The sequence below is a fragment of the Dermacentor andersoni genome, chromosome 10, assembly GCF_023375885.2.
Source record: "Dermacentor andersoni chromosome 10, qqDerAnde1_hic_scaffold, whole genome shotgun sequence".
NCBI lineage: Eukaryota > Metazoa > Arthropoda > Arachnida > Ixodida > Ixodidae > Dermacentor > Dermacentor andersoni.
Window position 1 is genome coordinate 45,417,724 of NC_092823.1, and position 16,297 is coordinate 45,434,020.

Consider the following 16,297-nt stretch of genomic DNA (forward strand, 5'->3'; position numbering starts at 1 on the left):
CTTTGACGATCACGTAAACTTCGGAGCATGATGAAAAACCACCACCTGGAAGGAAAAAGCGAACTGCTGGGAAAACAAAAACATAGGTCTCCTCCTTCACGTCCAATAACACAGCATGTCTGTGAGCGCTGCAGAAGGTCTCGAAAGCGGTGTTTCAAACCATCATCAGCAGGTTAACTATGCCCAATGGGTGCAGTACAGAAATAATTAACAAGTCAGAAACCACTTCTGCAACATTTATTCTTGATAAAAGACCTGTTTTAGTTGTAATGACCATTTCAATGAGGCTCAGAGAGCTCAGCAATGTTATGTGTTTTTGATGTCTTGATATGATTACAGGTCACAGCAGGTCATTCTGCCTGCTTACTTTATTTCTCGAGACAGCATGCTTGAAAGGCTGTTCTTCAACTTGCCAGGGTATGTTTTGAAGCGCCGACATGTGTAGCCTGAAAGAAAAAGCAATAACAAGGTTCAATAATGCTGCGACTGTACCTACGATCGAAAAGGTGACATTATTTTCGTCGCAAATAGTTTCACTTCAAACAGATTATTTACGGAGTCTTATTTCAAGTTGCTGAAATTCATTACAATGCTCACTTCTTTTTTTTAACTCCTCATGTCTCTTTTAATCTTCACTTCATAAACAAGTGCTATTTGCCCATTTTTATTCAAAAACGCCTATTTCACGGTGTTACTGAGCATGTTTACACACCACGTTTACACACTCTGCATGCCTATACATAGTATTGTTGCTTGTTTTTGTTTTTTATTTCTCTCTCATTTGCTTTTGCTATATGGTAGCTATTTTCATTGTTTCAGCATGACTTAGTACATGATGTACACCCATGAGCAAAAGTATACGGACCAGGGATAGCGCGATAAAGCCGATTTTTTTCCTCTGCCTGTCAGCACAACTTGGAATTGAAGACTGCAGTCGAAACTTGGCATTGGGAACTTTCCATTGTACTCGTCAGTGTCAGTTTATGCACGTTAATTACAAAGAAATTCAGTTTTTTCGGCGACCCTGTGGTCCGCATACTTTTGCTCACGGGTGTACATATTTTAGTACACAAACCTGAGTATGCTATGTTTTTATCATCGTCAGTTAGTAGCTACTTGTGTTAGCTATGTTGCAGCTGCTGCTGCTAATGAAGACGGTCAATGGCGAGTGTTGCCCATCAAGCCAACATGATTGCTGGTTTTGTCACCACACTCGGCGTGTGCCTCTTGAAACTCAAAATAAAATTGAAATCCTGAAGCTGGCCTTGTGGCTGCTGCTAGAATATGCTCTATTTGCTGGGTTCACAGAGAACATTCGGCTCAAAATTCAATGCCACTTCAAGGATTTCAAGGATGCCAAAGGCCAAAGTTCAAGGAAGGGGTAGCAAATCTTAGTCATAAACATACACCAGAACTTTGTGAAATCTCCTTCTTAGCTGAAATTTATAGCCCAGCTAAGCAACTGCCAAGTTCAAGCTCTTGAGGTCGCTTTTGAAAGTTGACTTTCTTCTTGTGGTGATGTCAATCACCTTCTGGCATGACGGTTAATATAGTGTCCAGAATCAGCCAAAGATACTCGTGAAAGCCAAATGGCTGAAACTTACTTTCCGCCAGGCATTTCTAGAGCCTATAGGGCTCGAAAATGGAGCCATGATGGCTGCAGTGTGAACCAAATAGCAAAATAACAAAATAGTGGCAATGCTTGGTTGCTTGATCTGGCTTTGTCTAGCTCCACGATGGCATTGGCAACTTAAACAGGCCTGTTGTTGGTGGCTACAGACACAGAACATTGCAATCATTTAGTGGCATGCTTAAAATATCTGGGATTGTTTACCGATACACAGTGTCGGTGGCTTAGGCGCTATGTGAAGCTTGTTACTCTGAATAGTACAAAGTTACCTTCAACCCAGGTTTTCAAGGAGTTCAAGGAGCACATTTATTTTCAAGCAGTTTTGAGGGCCGTTGAATATCTTTTTCCAAATTCAAGGGTTTTCAAGGAATTCAAGGAGATGTACACACCCTGCCTTTCTTGGCCTAATTTACAGCAGCGTGACAACACTACCAGCTCCACAGGAAAGTCAGGCATGAATAGGGTCATTTCTGATATGCTAAGTGGTTGCTTCTGATATGTTACGTGTAATACCTGTAATTACTTGCATCTTGGATTAAGAAAAACTCCTGTTTACTAGGCAAATTTCATGTGTTGCATTTTTTTACACACTTGCCAACCTGTTTGGCTTTCGAGTAAGACGACAGTGAATATCTAACATATATTTAAAAAAAACTGATTTTCAGAATCTACTTCTACAGAATGTAAATTTACTCACACCTAAATGTATACTGGCACAATATTCTCGACCTTTCATTTCTGTAATAAATAAATATCCTAAACCTCAAACCTCCTAAAAAAGTACTCCAAGCCACAGAGCACCCTAATTAAAATTAGCTTTCCACAAACTAGTCTCGATATAATTTTCCAAGAGGTTTGTGTCGGCACACAGAAGGCAGTCACATGCGACCAGAACATTGCAATGTTCAGGCACCTGCTCATCTGCAATGCTGCTACGTTGATTTACCAACGAGTGCTTCAAACACCTAATCCAATAATGTTATGACAACAGAATGTCTACCAGCATGTTGCGGCGGACTGTGCATGTTGTGAGGTAATGATCGTGACGATCGGTCATGACGAGCTAAGGTCAAGTGCCTTTAGAGGATACTAAAGGCAAATGCAGTTGTCGACGAATTTTTCAGACTCCAAAATATGGACTTAATGGATATTCCGGACTTCATAAATGTACCGTCAGGGTTCCCATAGAGCTAATGCATTTTGCGACCAATTTTTTTGGACGAATTTAGGCACCAAAGCTTGATTTTCTGGACTAAGTCGCTAATTACAAGCCACGCTACTCAATCACAGGGGGCTGCCACGTTTAATTTTCATCTCACTTGGCCAGGCTTGGCTTGCCGTGGCCCGCTCTATAGACCCTAAAATTGGGAGGCACAGGCTTTCAATAGAGAGCGTGCATAAAGCTTCTGTCTCTGAGGCCATGCCCACTCTTCCTTGGCTCAATGTCGACGTCGTCGTGAGGTTCCGTATGAGTGAAAGCGTGCGAGGGTGAGCCAGCGAATGCGGTTCAATCTCACGTGCACGAGCGAGGAACGCGGCCTGTATGCGTGCCCTCTCCTGTGGCACGCGAGGCAGGGAGGTGAGGCGAGGGAGGAGGAGTGTTCTTTTCCGGCGGCTGCTAAGGTGCTTCAATGTCATGCTCACTCGTTGCTCCGTACAGAGTGGACACAACCATGGCGTCTATTACGGCGTTGGCCCCATGAATCACGGACGCCGTAGTAGACGCCTTTGGCGGATGCCTTAGGGACGCATTGACGGTGCTCATGTGTCCTGAAAGTGGTCTGCTATGCGGCTAAAGTGCGCGTCTGCACGGGCGTAATTTTCAAAGCGATCTGCGATGCTTGCAGAATGCCCATAGTGCTGGTACCTTCGTATGCACTGTGCTTTCAACGTTTCGTACGCGTTGAAGTGACAGATGCACGGAGGTCCATTGGCTTAGGGGTACTGCGCAATTCCTAACTTGAGCATTTTCACAGACAGTTTCCGCTGTCATCGAGCGATGTTTGTTCATATTTACCTGTGCACGCGTGACACCGTGCTGGTGTAGTTACAACACGCTGACGGGCTAGTTGGTTTGAATCCATGATAGAATGTGTAAGCACGACTGAACAAGGACGTAGAAAGAAGCAGACACACAGACAGAGCTGTGTCCGTGTGTCTGTTTCTTTCTACGTCATCACTGAGTCACGCTTACGCATTCTATCACTATTGATTTAGTTAGTAAGTGAATGTTTACAAGTTTACACGGACAAAAAAACTACTATCCTTACTTCGTACAGCTGCCTGCTAATTTGCTATCACAATCAGTGCTTTGCCTTACTGGCAGAACTGCAAATTTCTTTTTTCGGTCAGCACTATCGTCATAACCACTTTGTGCAGGATACATAATCTCTTTTTTTAAGTTTAGGTTCCTGTTTTGCCCATGGTATGTCTACAGAGCAGGCGTGTCTCAGAGGCGTTTCATCTTTGTGTGTGTTTATGTGGCTTCGTACTTGTGTTATTGGCACCCCCTCACATGCCTTCGCGAGAGCCAAGTGGTGTGAACAAATGTGACTCATTTATTCAATCTTAATGCCGTTCTCTGGCACCGGAGATCGCCAACGTAGCGATGCTCTTGCCAGACTATACGGAGACGTCACTGTTGCAAAAATACAAGCAAGTCTGATCGCCTCCAAGTGTAGTATGATGCAGGTATTCAACAGTGATAATTTTAAGCCGCTCTAAGCCTAAAAAGTTGTATTTTTGGGGGAGAATGAGTTTTTTGGACTGTTTGATTTTTCGTACCATTTCTGGGTCCCCGCGAAATCCAGAAAAATCGGTTGGCGACTGTACTAAGTCAAGCTAACATGATAGATTAATGCTCCAAAACGTCTAAGGCGCCAATATTATAGCGAATAGAGCTTCAGTAATCGAGAAATTGAGGTGAATGCCGGATGCGATTAGACTCCCCTGGGATAAGTACTAGCCCGATTACGAAGGCACTCCTCATCATAATTCTGTCACCAGTACTCAAACACTCGTAATAAAAAAGATCACCGTATTGCATTACAAGATGAAAGAAGATGCAACATGTGCTGTTCTATCTCATACTTAGAAAAAAGAACTCATTGACACTACCCTTGACAACAACTTGGGCAGTTGAAAGGTTTTGTTTTCTCCCCACTCTGCACTACCCGCCCTTTCGTGTTTCACCAGTTTTGTTATTGCACAGTGTTGCGCTGGTTTTGCTGCAGAGAATGCTACGTCCATGTGATGTTATGATATTCCCAAAGGGTCTATGCCACTTGACAAAGAGCAGCTACAGTGGCGAATCCAACACTGTCTTGGCTCAGTTTCTCCACGGCTGCGCATTTGCACAGAAGACCGTAGCACTGTCTGTCGGGCACCGTTTTACTCACCAATGGCTGCAGAGGTTGGTGACGGCATGCGTAATGTCACCACTTCCAGCACAGGGTGGGGAAACAGAATTGCGCTAAAGGCATGCAGACCCTTCAGACGCAATTTTATCATAAACCAAGTCTTCTTCTTTTGCCATGGAACAAGCGCTGCGAGGTTTCTACAACGGTATCTTTAGCAGTCCGTGTCAACTTAGTATTTGCCTTTAGTGTCCGTTTAAGAAGCATGGCAACAAATTTCTTTAATTCAAGGAAAAGCTTACCTGTCAGTGTGTCCAACCTAACAGAGGAACTTCAGAAATATATTTCATCAGAATTTTTAAATCTGTAGTTATGATTGCCTTTATGGAATCCTATGTTGGAAGCAGATAGGCAAGCATGATAGCAACTATATGCCTGCATGATAGGGCACGAGAAGACAAGTGCGACCCTATCCGTAAAAAAATTAATCTTTTGTTTATCTAGGCAATGTTCACGCAGTTCACGCTTCCTGAACTGTTGAATTATTTCTACAATAATAGCTACATGCTCTTTCTGTTTCCTAGCAAGGTACTTTGATATGTACAGTCCACCATAAAATTTATTGCGGAACATGATATTTGAGAAAAAGCTGAATATCTGCACAGCCTCACAACGTGGCCTAGTATCTGCAATTACAGCCTTTACCAGTATATGTGAACAACATTGTGACATTCGGTTTTACTGACTACTGTTACAGGCTGCCCGAAAATGAAACGTTTTTTGAGATCCCGTAATCAAAAAAATTTTGTGATTGACTGTACAAGGCAAGCCCCGTTTTCTTAGCCAAGCCAAACCAAGCTTTCAAAAATAAAGCAACACTTTTACAAGAGATGCATTGGCATAATTTTTGCTGCAGTCATGCATGCACTCTTCATTTCGGAAGCATTTCATTCTTTATGAGGCTTCAACAAAGGAATGTAGTTTACATAAAAAGGTAAAACACAAAAATGATGACCAAGAATGAAAAGGTTTAAAAAACTTCCAAGACATTTTAGTTTCCGTACAGACGCCTTGTTCACCTCTTGTTCCGCACAGAAGCCAAAACGCTTGGAAGTTTTTTAAACCTTTTCATTTTAGGTCAACATATCTCTATTTTACCTTTTCTTACGCCTCCTCCCAGCCAGATGAATTATCACTGAACCATCGATTTAATGTAGTCCAAAGCGCAAGTGTGCGCAGACCAGAGGCATGCATAAGGTGTCAGAGAGTAACCGGTGGGTTCAGAGTTACTCTACATCATTCCTGAAGGGAGCCAGAGTTGTGCAAAGGTTCACCATCTTGTGATCCAATGTCATGTGGTAAAGCCACCTCAAGCTTGCACAGTGGCTTTCAGGATTTATATCCGCGCATGACACATGTATCTCGTGGCATGACATGCATGACATGACATGTATTTGGAGTGCAATGCATGACATGACATGCAAAGAATTACATAAGTGGCATGACATGACCTGCATGAATGATGTAAAATACATGCATGATGTTTCATGACATCCATGAAGTAGACTTGTCTTTTTCAAGGCTGCCTTGAAGAAGACAAGTCCACTTGTCTAAGCACTGGCTCCCGCTTTTACCTTGTTCTCATTTTGCTCACCAAGGGATGTCCGACATACTGCTTTTCTCGAACTTCGGTGCAAATTTCAAATTACATTTTTTATATCAACCACGAACAGCATGGCTGATTCTGTAAGTGGTGGTCATTTCCATCAAACTCTCATGACATGTCCTGGGCAGTTGTGGACCCTTTAAGTTTATCAATGCATCAAGATGCCTCAGCAGCAAGCTTGCCTCATACCAATGACTGCATTGAGCCGCACAGGATCCAATGATTCCTTGGCCTCCTTGTCTTGGCAGGACTTCCCACACAGGGTCTTCCCTCGCAACTCCTCATGGGTGAACGCCATACGGAGCAGGCAGCGAGCAAACCTACCCGCTGTGCAGCGCTCCAGGAGCAGTTGGTCCAGCCGCAACTTGTCGACCAAGACACCACCACCAATGTCCACCTCGAATAGAGAAACTAAAATTAAAATTCCGGTGGAAGAGAGGCATGCATCTGGTGCTATCATGCCAATTGACGAGCATTTGATGGCAGAGAATAATGCATAAGCTGCTGCGGCTAAGCGGGTATGCCTGAATCAGCTGATTTCAGTTTCAGTTTGTTTATTCAGACATACATTGCCTGGGTTGAAAGGACTAAAGGCAGATGAACTCTGCCTGACTAAGGTCTCTCCACCCATACACTTGCTAGGAAGCAGTGAGAATAAAAAAAAAGAAAAACAATGGCTTTGTACATCAAAGCACCACAAAAAAATTATCATGAACAGAAGTAACATCGCGATTAGGCATCTTAAATTTGCACAATTAATGAGGGAGAATGACGAAGAAGACAGGTCTGTCCAGTGTGCAAGCAATCCACTATCTTGGTTGCTGCTGTGTACCTCAGTGTAAATATATTGTCACGCCTCATGTTGTTTTACGCCACAACTTTTGTGGTGGAAGTGGTGGTTGTTCCCTGTACCTATCACGGAGCTCTGCAACGACCACCTCATCACAGTTCAAACCATGTCACTCGGTGCCGGAACATCATCTTCACCACCTGCCCCTCCTGTGGCTTTCACCTACATGGTTCTCCCTCCTGCTCATGATCCTTGCGTGTTTTCCGGCCAGGATGGAGTTAACGTCAACACATGGCTCAACATTTATGAATGGATCAGCGCCAGCTACAGGTGGGACCTGACCCTTATGCTCGCCCACTTGCTTTTTTACCTGGATGGCCCACCATGCGTGTGGTTTGAGGCCCACAATGCTGACATTACAAGCTTGGCCTCTTTCAGAGAAGATCCGAAACCTTTTCGATGACATCACTAGTCAGCAGCTTACTGTACGGAATGAACTGGCGACTAGTGCACAGACATCTACCGGGTCATACATTGCTTACATTCACGACATTATCGCTCTTTGCCACCGGGTTGACGAGCCCCCTGATGCAGCCACTTCAGCAAAGCTATTCTTTCGCAGGAAGGATACCCACCTGCGTGCCTCCTTCTTCCGATCAACCCCATCTCGCCGATCACCGTCCCCTAGCTCCTTCCGGCGCACCCTTCCGGAAAACTAACAGGTGCAGCACCTGGAGGTGATGCTGCCAAACCGACCCAACGCAAAAATCCACTTCTGACCTTGCCCACACATCAGAAACAAATTAACGTGAACGTGGATGGTGTACCTGTTACGGCTCTGATTGACACTGGCGCGCACATATCTGTGATGAATGCTCAGCTTCGGAATCGTCTCAAGAAAGTCCTTACTCCTGCCCCGTCGCCTGTGGTCTAAGTCGCCGACGGTGGAACACCAGCCGTTATTGGCATGTGTCCGGCTTGCGTGAGTGTCGCCCGACACCATACTTCCGTTTTATTTTATGTTCTAGAGCACTGCCCTCACGACCTCATTCTGGGCCTTGACTTTCTGCCTACACATTCCGCTTTGATAGACTGTTCTGCTGGTGTTGTGCAACTCGCTCTACCTGCTGCTATTGACCCTCCCAATAGTGCTCCGATACGGCTATGTTCCACAGAGCATGTTCGCCTCCCGCACCGTGCCGTTACCTACATAGGTGTCTTCCCTGTTCCACCTATACCAGACGGTGACTACATCGTATCCCCTAATCTGGATGTCCTGCTCTCGCATAACATCGCTTTTCCTCACATCGTCATGACCATTTCGGACAACGCGTCCTGCCTTCCACTTGTGAACATTGGACTTTGTACACAAGTACTCCCGCGCGGAATATCCCTGGCGCAAATAACGCCGACCAGAGACTACAACACTTCGGCTTTAACTTGTAACAGCTCCGCGTGTTCAACTCTTGCTTTGCCCCCTGTTCCTTCAGACTTGAATGCCCTGACAAAAATAATTGCTCCCTACCTTCCGCCCCAGCGTGCTAATGAACTACGTTGCCTCCTTGCCTCATACTGGGACATATTCGACCTTGGAGAGCATCCTCTAGGACAAACATCTGTCGTAAAACATAGAATAAACACCGGTGATGCGAGCCCGATCCATCGGCGACCCTACCGCGTCTCACCTACTGAGCGACAAATCATCCAACATGAAGTTGACAAGATGCTTTCTCGAGACATCATCGAACCTTCTTGCAGCCCGTGGACATTCCCTGTTGTACTAGTTAAAAAGGACAACAGTTGGGGATTTTGCATGCATTATCGACACCTCAACAACGTAACCAAGAGGGACGTCTATCCGCTACCACGCATTGACGATGCCCTGGATTGCCTGCATGGAGCACAATATTTTTCGTCCATCGACCTTCGCTCCGGCTGCTGGCAAATTGCCGTCTATGACATGGACCGCGAGAAGACAGCGTTTATTACTCCCAATGCCCTGTATCAGTTCAAAGTGATGCCCTTCGGTTTATGTAATGCCCCTGCCACATTTGAACGAATGATGGACGCCCTCCTACATGGTTTCAAGTGGTCCGTCTGCCTCTGTTACCTGGACGACGTGATCGTTTTTTCTCCCACTTTTGCGACACACTTCGAATGCCTATCGACGATCCTATCTGTTTTCCGTCAGGCGGGGCTACAATTAAATTTGTCCAAGTGCCACTTCGGTCGTAGGGAAATCTCTGTGCTCGGCCATCTCGTCGATTCTCTGGTGTACACCCTGATCCCGATAAAATACGAGCAGTGAAAGACTTTCCCGTGCCAACATGTGCCAAGGATGTTCGCAGCTTCTTGGGCCTTTGCTCCTACTTCCATCGGTTTGTCCAAAATTTTGCGAACATTGCGCGCCCTCTCACTCAGCTCCTCAAGAAAGACGCTGCATTCATTTGGGGCCCTGAGCAAGCTGGTGCTTTCACCGAGCTGATTGGGCTGCTTACGTCCCCACCCACTCTCGCTCACTTTGATGCGTCAGCTCCAACAGAAGTCCGTACTGATGCCAGTGGCCACGGTATTGGCGCTATCTTGGCACAGAAACAACAAGGGTGAGAACGTGTTATTGCCTACGCCAGCCGCCTTCTTTCCTCTGCTGAGCGCAATTATTCCATCACTGAACGCGAGTGTCTGGCTCTCGTTGGGGCAGTGGGTAAATTCCGCCCCTATTTGTACGGCCGCCAATCCACAGTAATCACTGATCACCACGCTCTGTGTTGGCTTTCGTCCCTCAAAGATCCTTCAGGGCACCTTGGCCGCTGGGCTCTGCACCTTCAAGAATTCAACTATTCAGTTGTATACAAGACCAGCCGGTTACATCAACAAGCGGACTGCTTGTCGCGCCATCCTGTCGACCCTCCAGACGTTACTGCGGCCGGCATACCTGTCACCATTCTCTCTCTGGCTGCTTTTCACGATATTGGAGCCGAACAAGATCAGGACGCCTCCTTACAAGACCTTATTCAACGGCTCACTTCAATGAAGCCCGATCCTTCCCTTCGCATGTTTGAACTCCAAGATGGTATATTGTACCGCTCTAACATGTGCCCGGACGACCCTGCTCGACTCTTTGTTGTGCCTGAGCATCTGCGTCAGACTGTTCTCCCCCAGCTTCATGATGTCCCAGCTGCCAGTCACCTTGGCATGTCACGGACCTATGACTGCGTTCGTCAGTGCTTCTATTGGCCTGATCTATACTGTGACGTCTGCCGTTACGTCGCTGCGTGTGACCTTTGTCAATGACGCAAAAAGCCGACCACACTCTCTGCTGGTCGCCTTCAACCACTTGACGTACCATCAGAACCATTCTTCCGTGTAGGTGTTGATCTTGTAGGCCCTTTTCCTATGTCTGATTCAGGAAACAAGTGGATTGCTGTAGCAACACACTACGCCACCCAATATGCAATCCCACGGGCTCTTCTGACAAGCTGTGCAACCAATGTCGCCGACTTCCTCCTAGAGAACGCCATCCTTCACTATGGCGCCCCTCGACAGCTCCTCACCGACCGCGGCCGCTACTTTCTTTCTAAAGTTGTCAATGACATTCTGCACTCATGCACGACTAAACACAAACTTGCTACTGCTCACCATCCACAAACGAACGGTCTAACCGAGCGCCTTAACTGCACCCTTACTGACATGCTGTCCATGTATGTCTCCGCTGACCATCGCGACTGGGACGTTGCACTGCCGTTCGTTACTTTAGCCTATAATTCGTCTCGCCAAGATACTGCCGGCTTCTCTCTGTTCTTCCTCTTGTTTGGCCGCAACCCTACGCTACCTTTCGACACCATTCTGCCTGCTAGCCTGAATTCCACGTCCGAGTATGCCCGTGAAGCCATACTCAAAGCTCAAGAAGCACGCCATATTGCCCGATGTCGACTTGTGGAGTCGCAGGACAATCAGCGGCGCTTATATGACGCCCGCCATCGTGACGTCCATTACACACCGGGCACCCTGGTTCTCCTTTGGTTGCCGTTGCAACGCGTTGGCCTCTTGGAGAAGTTACTTTCACGCTACTCTGGCCCTTACTGTCGTTTACTTGAAGCTGAGGACAAAGGGGTGCGTTGCCTCTGTCTAGGGGCCTTAAAGGTCCAAACACTCAGTATCAGCTAAACCCCCAGGATCCCCTTTCCTCGGACACGGCTAAGCCGCACACAGTTACACGCAGGAGGGTCCAACCCTCACGTGCTCAGGTACGTGGTGTCACAACACACCAAACAACTCCTGACGCAGACGCACTTGCGGGGGGCCCCTGATGGCCTTTACCAATTCAACTTCATGCCTTTCGGTCTCTGCAATGTGCCAGCTACCTTTGAGAGAGTGATGGACACATTGCTTCAAGGATTTAAATGGTCGACGTGTTTATGTGCCTAGACGACGTGACAATCTCCACACCCACTTTTGCAACACACCTTGAACAGCTTTCAACCATTCCAGCAATATTCCGACGAGCTGGCCTCTAGCTAAATTCCTCGAAATGTCTCTTCGCTCTTTGTCAAATTACTGTGCTGAGCCATTTTATTGGTGCTTCCAGTGTGCGACCAGACCCAGCTAAAGTACACGATGTCATGAACTTTCCCATTTCACGCTCTGTTCATGACGTTTGTAGTTTCGTGGGGCTGTGCTACTACTTTCGCTGTTTCAAGAAAAATTTGCGGCACTCGCACGCCTACTCACTGACCTTTCCAAACAAGACATCCCGTTTTCTTGGGGTCGACAAGCTAATGCCTTCTCTCAGCTAATCGGTGATCGGCGCTCTAACTACTCGACCTATTCTTTGACATTTTGAACCAGGTGCTCCCACCAAAGTGCACATGGATGCTAGTGGTCATGGCATCAGTGCAGCTTTGGCCTAAAACCAAAAAGGCATTGATCGCGCCATTGCGTACGCCAGTCGTCTTTCTAAATCTGAAAGCAACTACTATATTACACAACAGGAATGCCTTGCCCTTGTCTGGGCAATTTCAAAATTCCGTCCTTACTTGTATAGCCGACCTTTCAGTGTTGTAACTGACCATCACGCACCCTGCTGGCTTTTTTCACTGAAGAACCCTACTAGACGACTTGGTCGTTAGGCACTGCGCCTTCAGGAGTATTCTACTCAGTTGCCTACAATTCTGGCCACTTCCATCTGGACGCAGACTGCTTGTTCCGCTACCATGTTGACCCGCCAGACGTACCATACGATGGCCTAGCCCATGCCTCATGTCTAAGTTTCTCCAGATTGGTGACGAACAATGCCGTGAAGTTTCCTTGTGATTGCTCATTGACCATCTCGAATCTACACCTGTTGCGTCACTGCGCATGTTCGTCCTCTTGAATGGCACACTTTACTGTCGTAACGTCCAGCCAGATGGCCCTGAGCTGCATTTCGTTGTACCCAAACATCTGCTTTCCACGGTCCTGCATGAGCTTCACGACTAACCAATTGCTGGTCACCTTGGCATATCTCACCCAGTCTGTCCAACGTTACGTGGCCTCCTGTGATAAATGCCAACGTTGAAAACACCCTGCTAGACTGCTTCAACCGCTCTCCATCGCGACCGAACCATTCTTCCGTGTTGGTTTAGACCTTTTCGGTACTTTTCCTGAGTGAAAATCTGGCAACAAATGGGTCACCATTACTATAGATTATGCGACCAGGCATGCAATCACATGAGTGCTCTTCACCAGCGCTGCTACTGACGTTGCTGATTTTTTTCACTACTCCTCAATGCAGCACAAGTTGACCACTTCCTACCATCCCCAAACAAATGGCCTCACCGAGTGCCTAACTCGCACCGTCACGTACATGCTCTCGGTGTATGTTTCATCTGGCCACTGTGATTGGAACCTGGCGCTACCTTGCATGACCTTTGCCTGCAATTCATCACATCACTACACCGCCAGTTATGCACCCTTTTATAAGCACTTGGGCCGTGAACAGACATTACCAATGGAGACCCTACTTCCGGCTGCTACAGCGCCGCCTAGCAAATATGCCCGTGATGCCACTGCTCATGCCAATCACGCGCATCAGAACACCCACACTAAGCTGTTGGCCTCGCAAGCAACCCACAAGCACCTTTATGACAGTGGGCATCATGACGTTTGTTTCTCATACGGTGCCTTAGTTCTCCTGTAGTGCCCATTCCGTCATGTTGGCTTGTCAGAGTTCTTATCTCAGTGCACAGGCCCTTACCAGATCGTCCACAGGTCATGGATGTCACCTATGGGATTGTTCCTGCCTCGCCGACTGCGCCACCTACGATCGCTCTCAGTGACATAGTTCACGTCATCAGACTGAAAGCACACCGCCCACCTACTAACATCAATGTTTAGAGAGCACCAAGATGGCACTCCTACCACCGGGGGTAATGTTACAAAGCCAACTCATTCGGAGAGAGCATTCTCCCTGGAGCAGACAACGAAGAAGACTGGTGTGCAGGCTGTCCACCATCTTGGTTGCTGCTGTGTACCTCAGTGTAAACACATTGTAAATAATTCCACCTCGCGTCGTATTACATAACAATGTTGAAGAACAGTGCAGTTCTATGTTGTATTGCTGCAGTTGCAACAGCAACTACAGCCGCCATTCCACTGTCACGTGCAAAGTAACACGCAAAACAACTGTTCAAAGACACTGAAACACACAGCTGTTGGTTAATGTTCTTCTGCCGAGATAATAAATTTGTTACCGCGGACCGATCAGAATGTAAGTCAGAAGTCTTGTAAGCAGGCCGGACCCACCACCACCACTTCCCATCACATACCAGTACGAATACTTACTAATGCATGATGATGATGATATGTAGTGGCACAAGGGCCAATCATGTCCAAAGAGTGCCAAGCCATGTTGCAATGCACTCAATGATGCAATTAATGATAAATGGCCTCATGGTTCGGTAAAACAATATAATGTGGCTGTATAGGGGCCTAAAAAAAAGTAGTCAAACATGTATCTATTAAAATAGTCACATTGACCTGCCAGATATGCTATGAATCTAAAGAATATGCTCTGATTGAATAAGATACTAAAATATATAAATGCGAACAGCACTATTCCCTCAATGAGGCGCTTAAATCAGGGTGTCTACCAAGTTGACATTTCTAAATTCCCTGAGTTTTCCAGGTTTTCCCTGAGCACCTTTGCAAAATTCCCTGAATGAGCCAGAACTTTGTTTTATGTCAAGACAGGCTGACACAGTGTTGCCCAATGCTGTCACTCTCTAGTAACCATGTTGAAACAAAAAGTGACTTAATCCAGTTTGAATAGTAAGTAATCTATTTTAATTGAAAACAAAACAGAAGGAAGGGGTTAGTAAAATGCACAGCTAAAAAATGGTAAAACCCATTTCAAATGGAGTCAAACATATTCAAATACGAATGAAAAAAAAAAATTAAATTATGGGGTTTTACGTGCCAAAAGCACTTTCTGATTATGAGGCACGCCGTAGTGGAGGACTCCGGAAATTTGGACCACCTGGGGTTCTTTAACGTGCACCTAAATCTAAGTACACGGGTGTTTTCGCATTTCGCCCCCATCGAAATGCGGCTGCCGTGGCCGGGATTCGATCCCGCGATCAAATACGAATGAAAAGGAGATGCATACATAAGTAAGTATTTCTGAATATGAGCTATTTCTATCAACTGATAGCAAGCTCATCGGTATGAGGCCTGAACTTTGTCACAACTAAGATTCTCTCTCAGCAGCTGGGAAGTCAACTTCAACTGTCCTGACATACTCTCAGCCCGTACACAACATCTCAGTGTTGCGTTTCACTGCTTTAAAGAGTTTATTTTGGTTTGGATGAGGGACACCTGCATCTCAGCGTCAGCCAACACTTTGTTTTTGGAGCTCAAGCTGCTTCAAAGAGGCGGCGGCACGCTTCCTTTCCCGTTAATTCCTCACTGCGCCGGTCCTTTCTGTTCTCATTCTCCTTCTGCCACGCTTTCACCCCATGGATGATTTGAAGCATTCTCTTGGTCAGTTGTACGGTCAACGTCCGATTTTTTGGACTCCCTAGTGGCCGCAAAAACAACCGAAAAATCGGGCAGTCCGAAAAAAATGGATGCATGTCTTTAACTGCCCTTACGGGCTAAAATTGCCACGGGCACGTCCGAAAAAGCTCTGAAGGCCTGCCAGTACACTAATTAGGCATATCGGTGCTCATACTGTGACAGGAGACGGGGCTGCATGTGTGTATAATTAACCCTTTCGCTGTCACGGACGTACCGGTACGTCATCGCGCTTCCCCCCCACGGTGTCACTGACGTACCGGTACGTTCTCTATCGTGCGTTCAAAATTTCGCGCCTGAGCGCAAAGCTGGCGCTCCTTAATTGGCCACGCCATCTGTTGACTCTTTCTACAAGTTCGTATATTCTCCCTGACCTGTGTTAACCCATGTATTGAAGAGTACGGTGCGACTGCCACTCCCCACTTTCTCTTTGCTGAGTGGCGCGGTGGCTCCGCGTTCGCTGGATCATGCGTCGCGCGCGAGTGGTTATGGGTTCAAGGGTTGTTCTGCCATCTCCGCTGGTTTGAAGGTTTTTATTTTTCTTCTGTTGGTGCGTCTGCTATGCTGCGTCAAGTTCAGGCGCACGTGCCATTGCCTCTCCGAAAAGAGTGACTCGATTGCTGCTTTCGCTCTCTCGCCGAACCCTCGCTTCCGACTTGCAGCAGTAAACGTAAAGCCCTTCGAACTTTGTTTAGCCTTTTTCCATCTCCCTCTGTCTTCTTGATCACGCAACGTCCCATGTCTCTCCGTTGTGCGAGCGACTGAAAGCGCATCCTCCCAGCGCGCGGTTACTTTCGGATGGC

At 46.7% G+C, this 16,297-nt stretch overlaps 1 protein-coding gene across 4 annotated transcripts in view; it reads right to left on the minus strand.

The window, feature by feature from the left end:
* Positions 1–223: 223 nt before the first annotated feature.
* Positions 224–16,297, minus strand: part of LOC126543113 (uncharacterized) — a 52,546-nt gene continuing 36,472 nt past the window's right edge. For 3 of the 4 annotated variants that reach the window (XM_055062244.2, XM_055062243.2, XM_055062242.2), the window contains 2 exons: positions 6,835–7,049; positions 224–446 (listed from right to left, as the gene is read on the minus strand). In XM_055062244.2, the coding sequence (XP_054918219.1) occupies positions 341–446; positions 6,835–7,049 (321 nt within the window). In that variant the 3' untranslated portion in view covers positions 224–340. The remainder of the gene's footprint in view (positions 447–6,834; positions 7,050–16,297) is intronic. The other variant, XM_050190257.3, reaches the window with a different exon arrangement.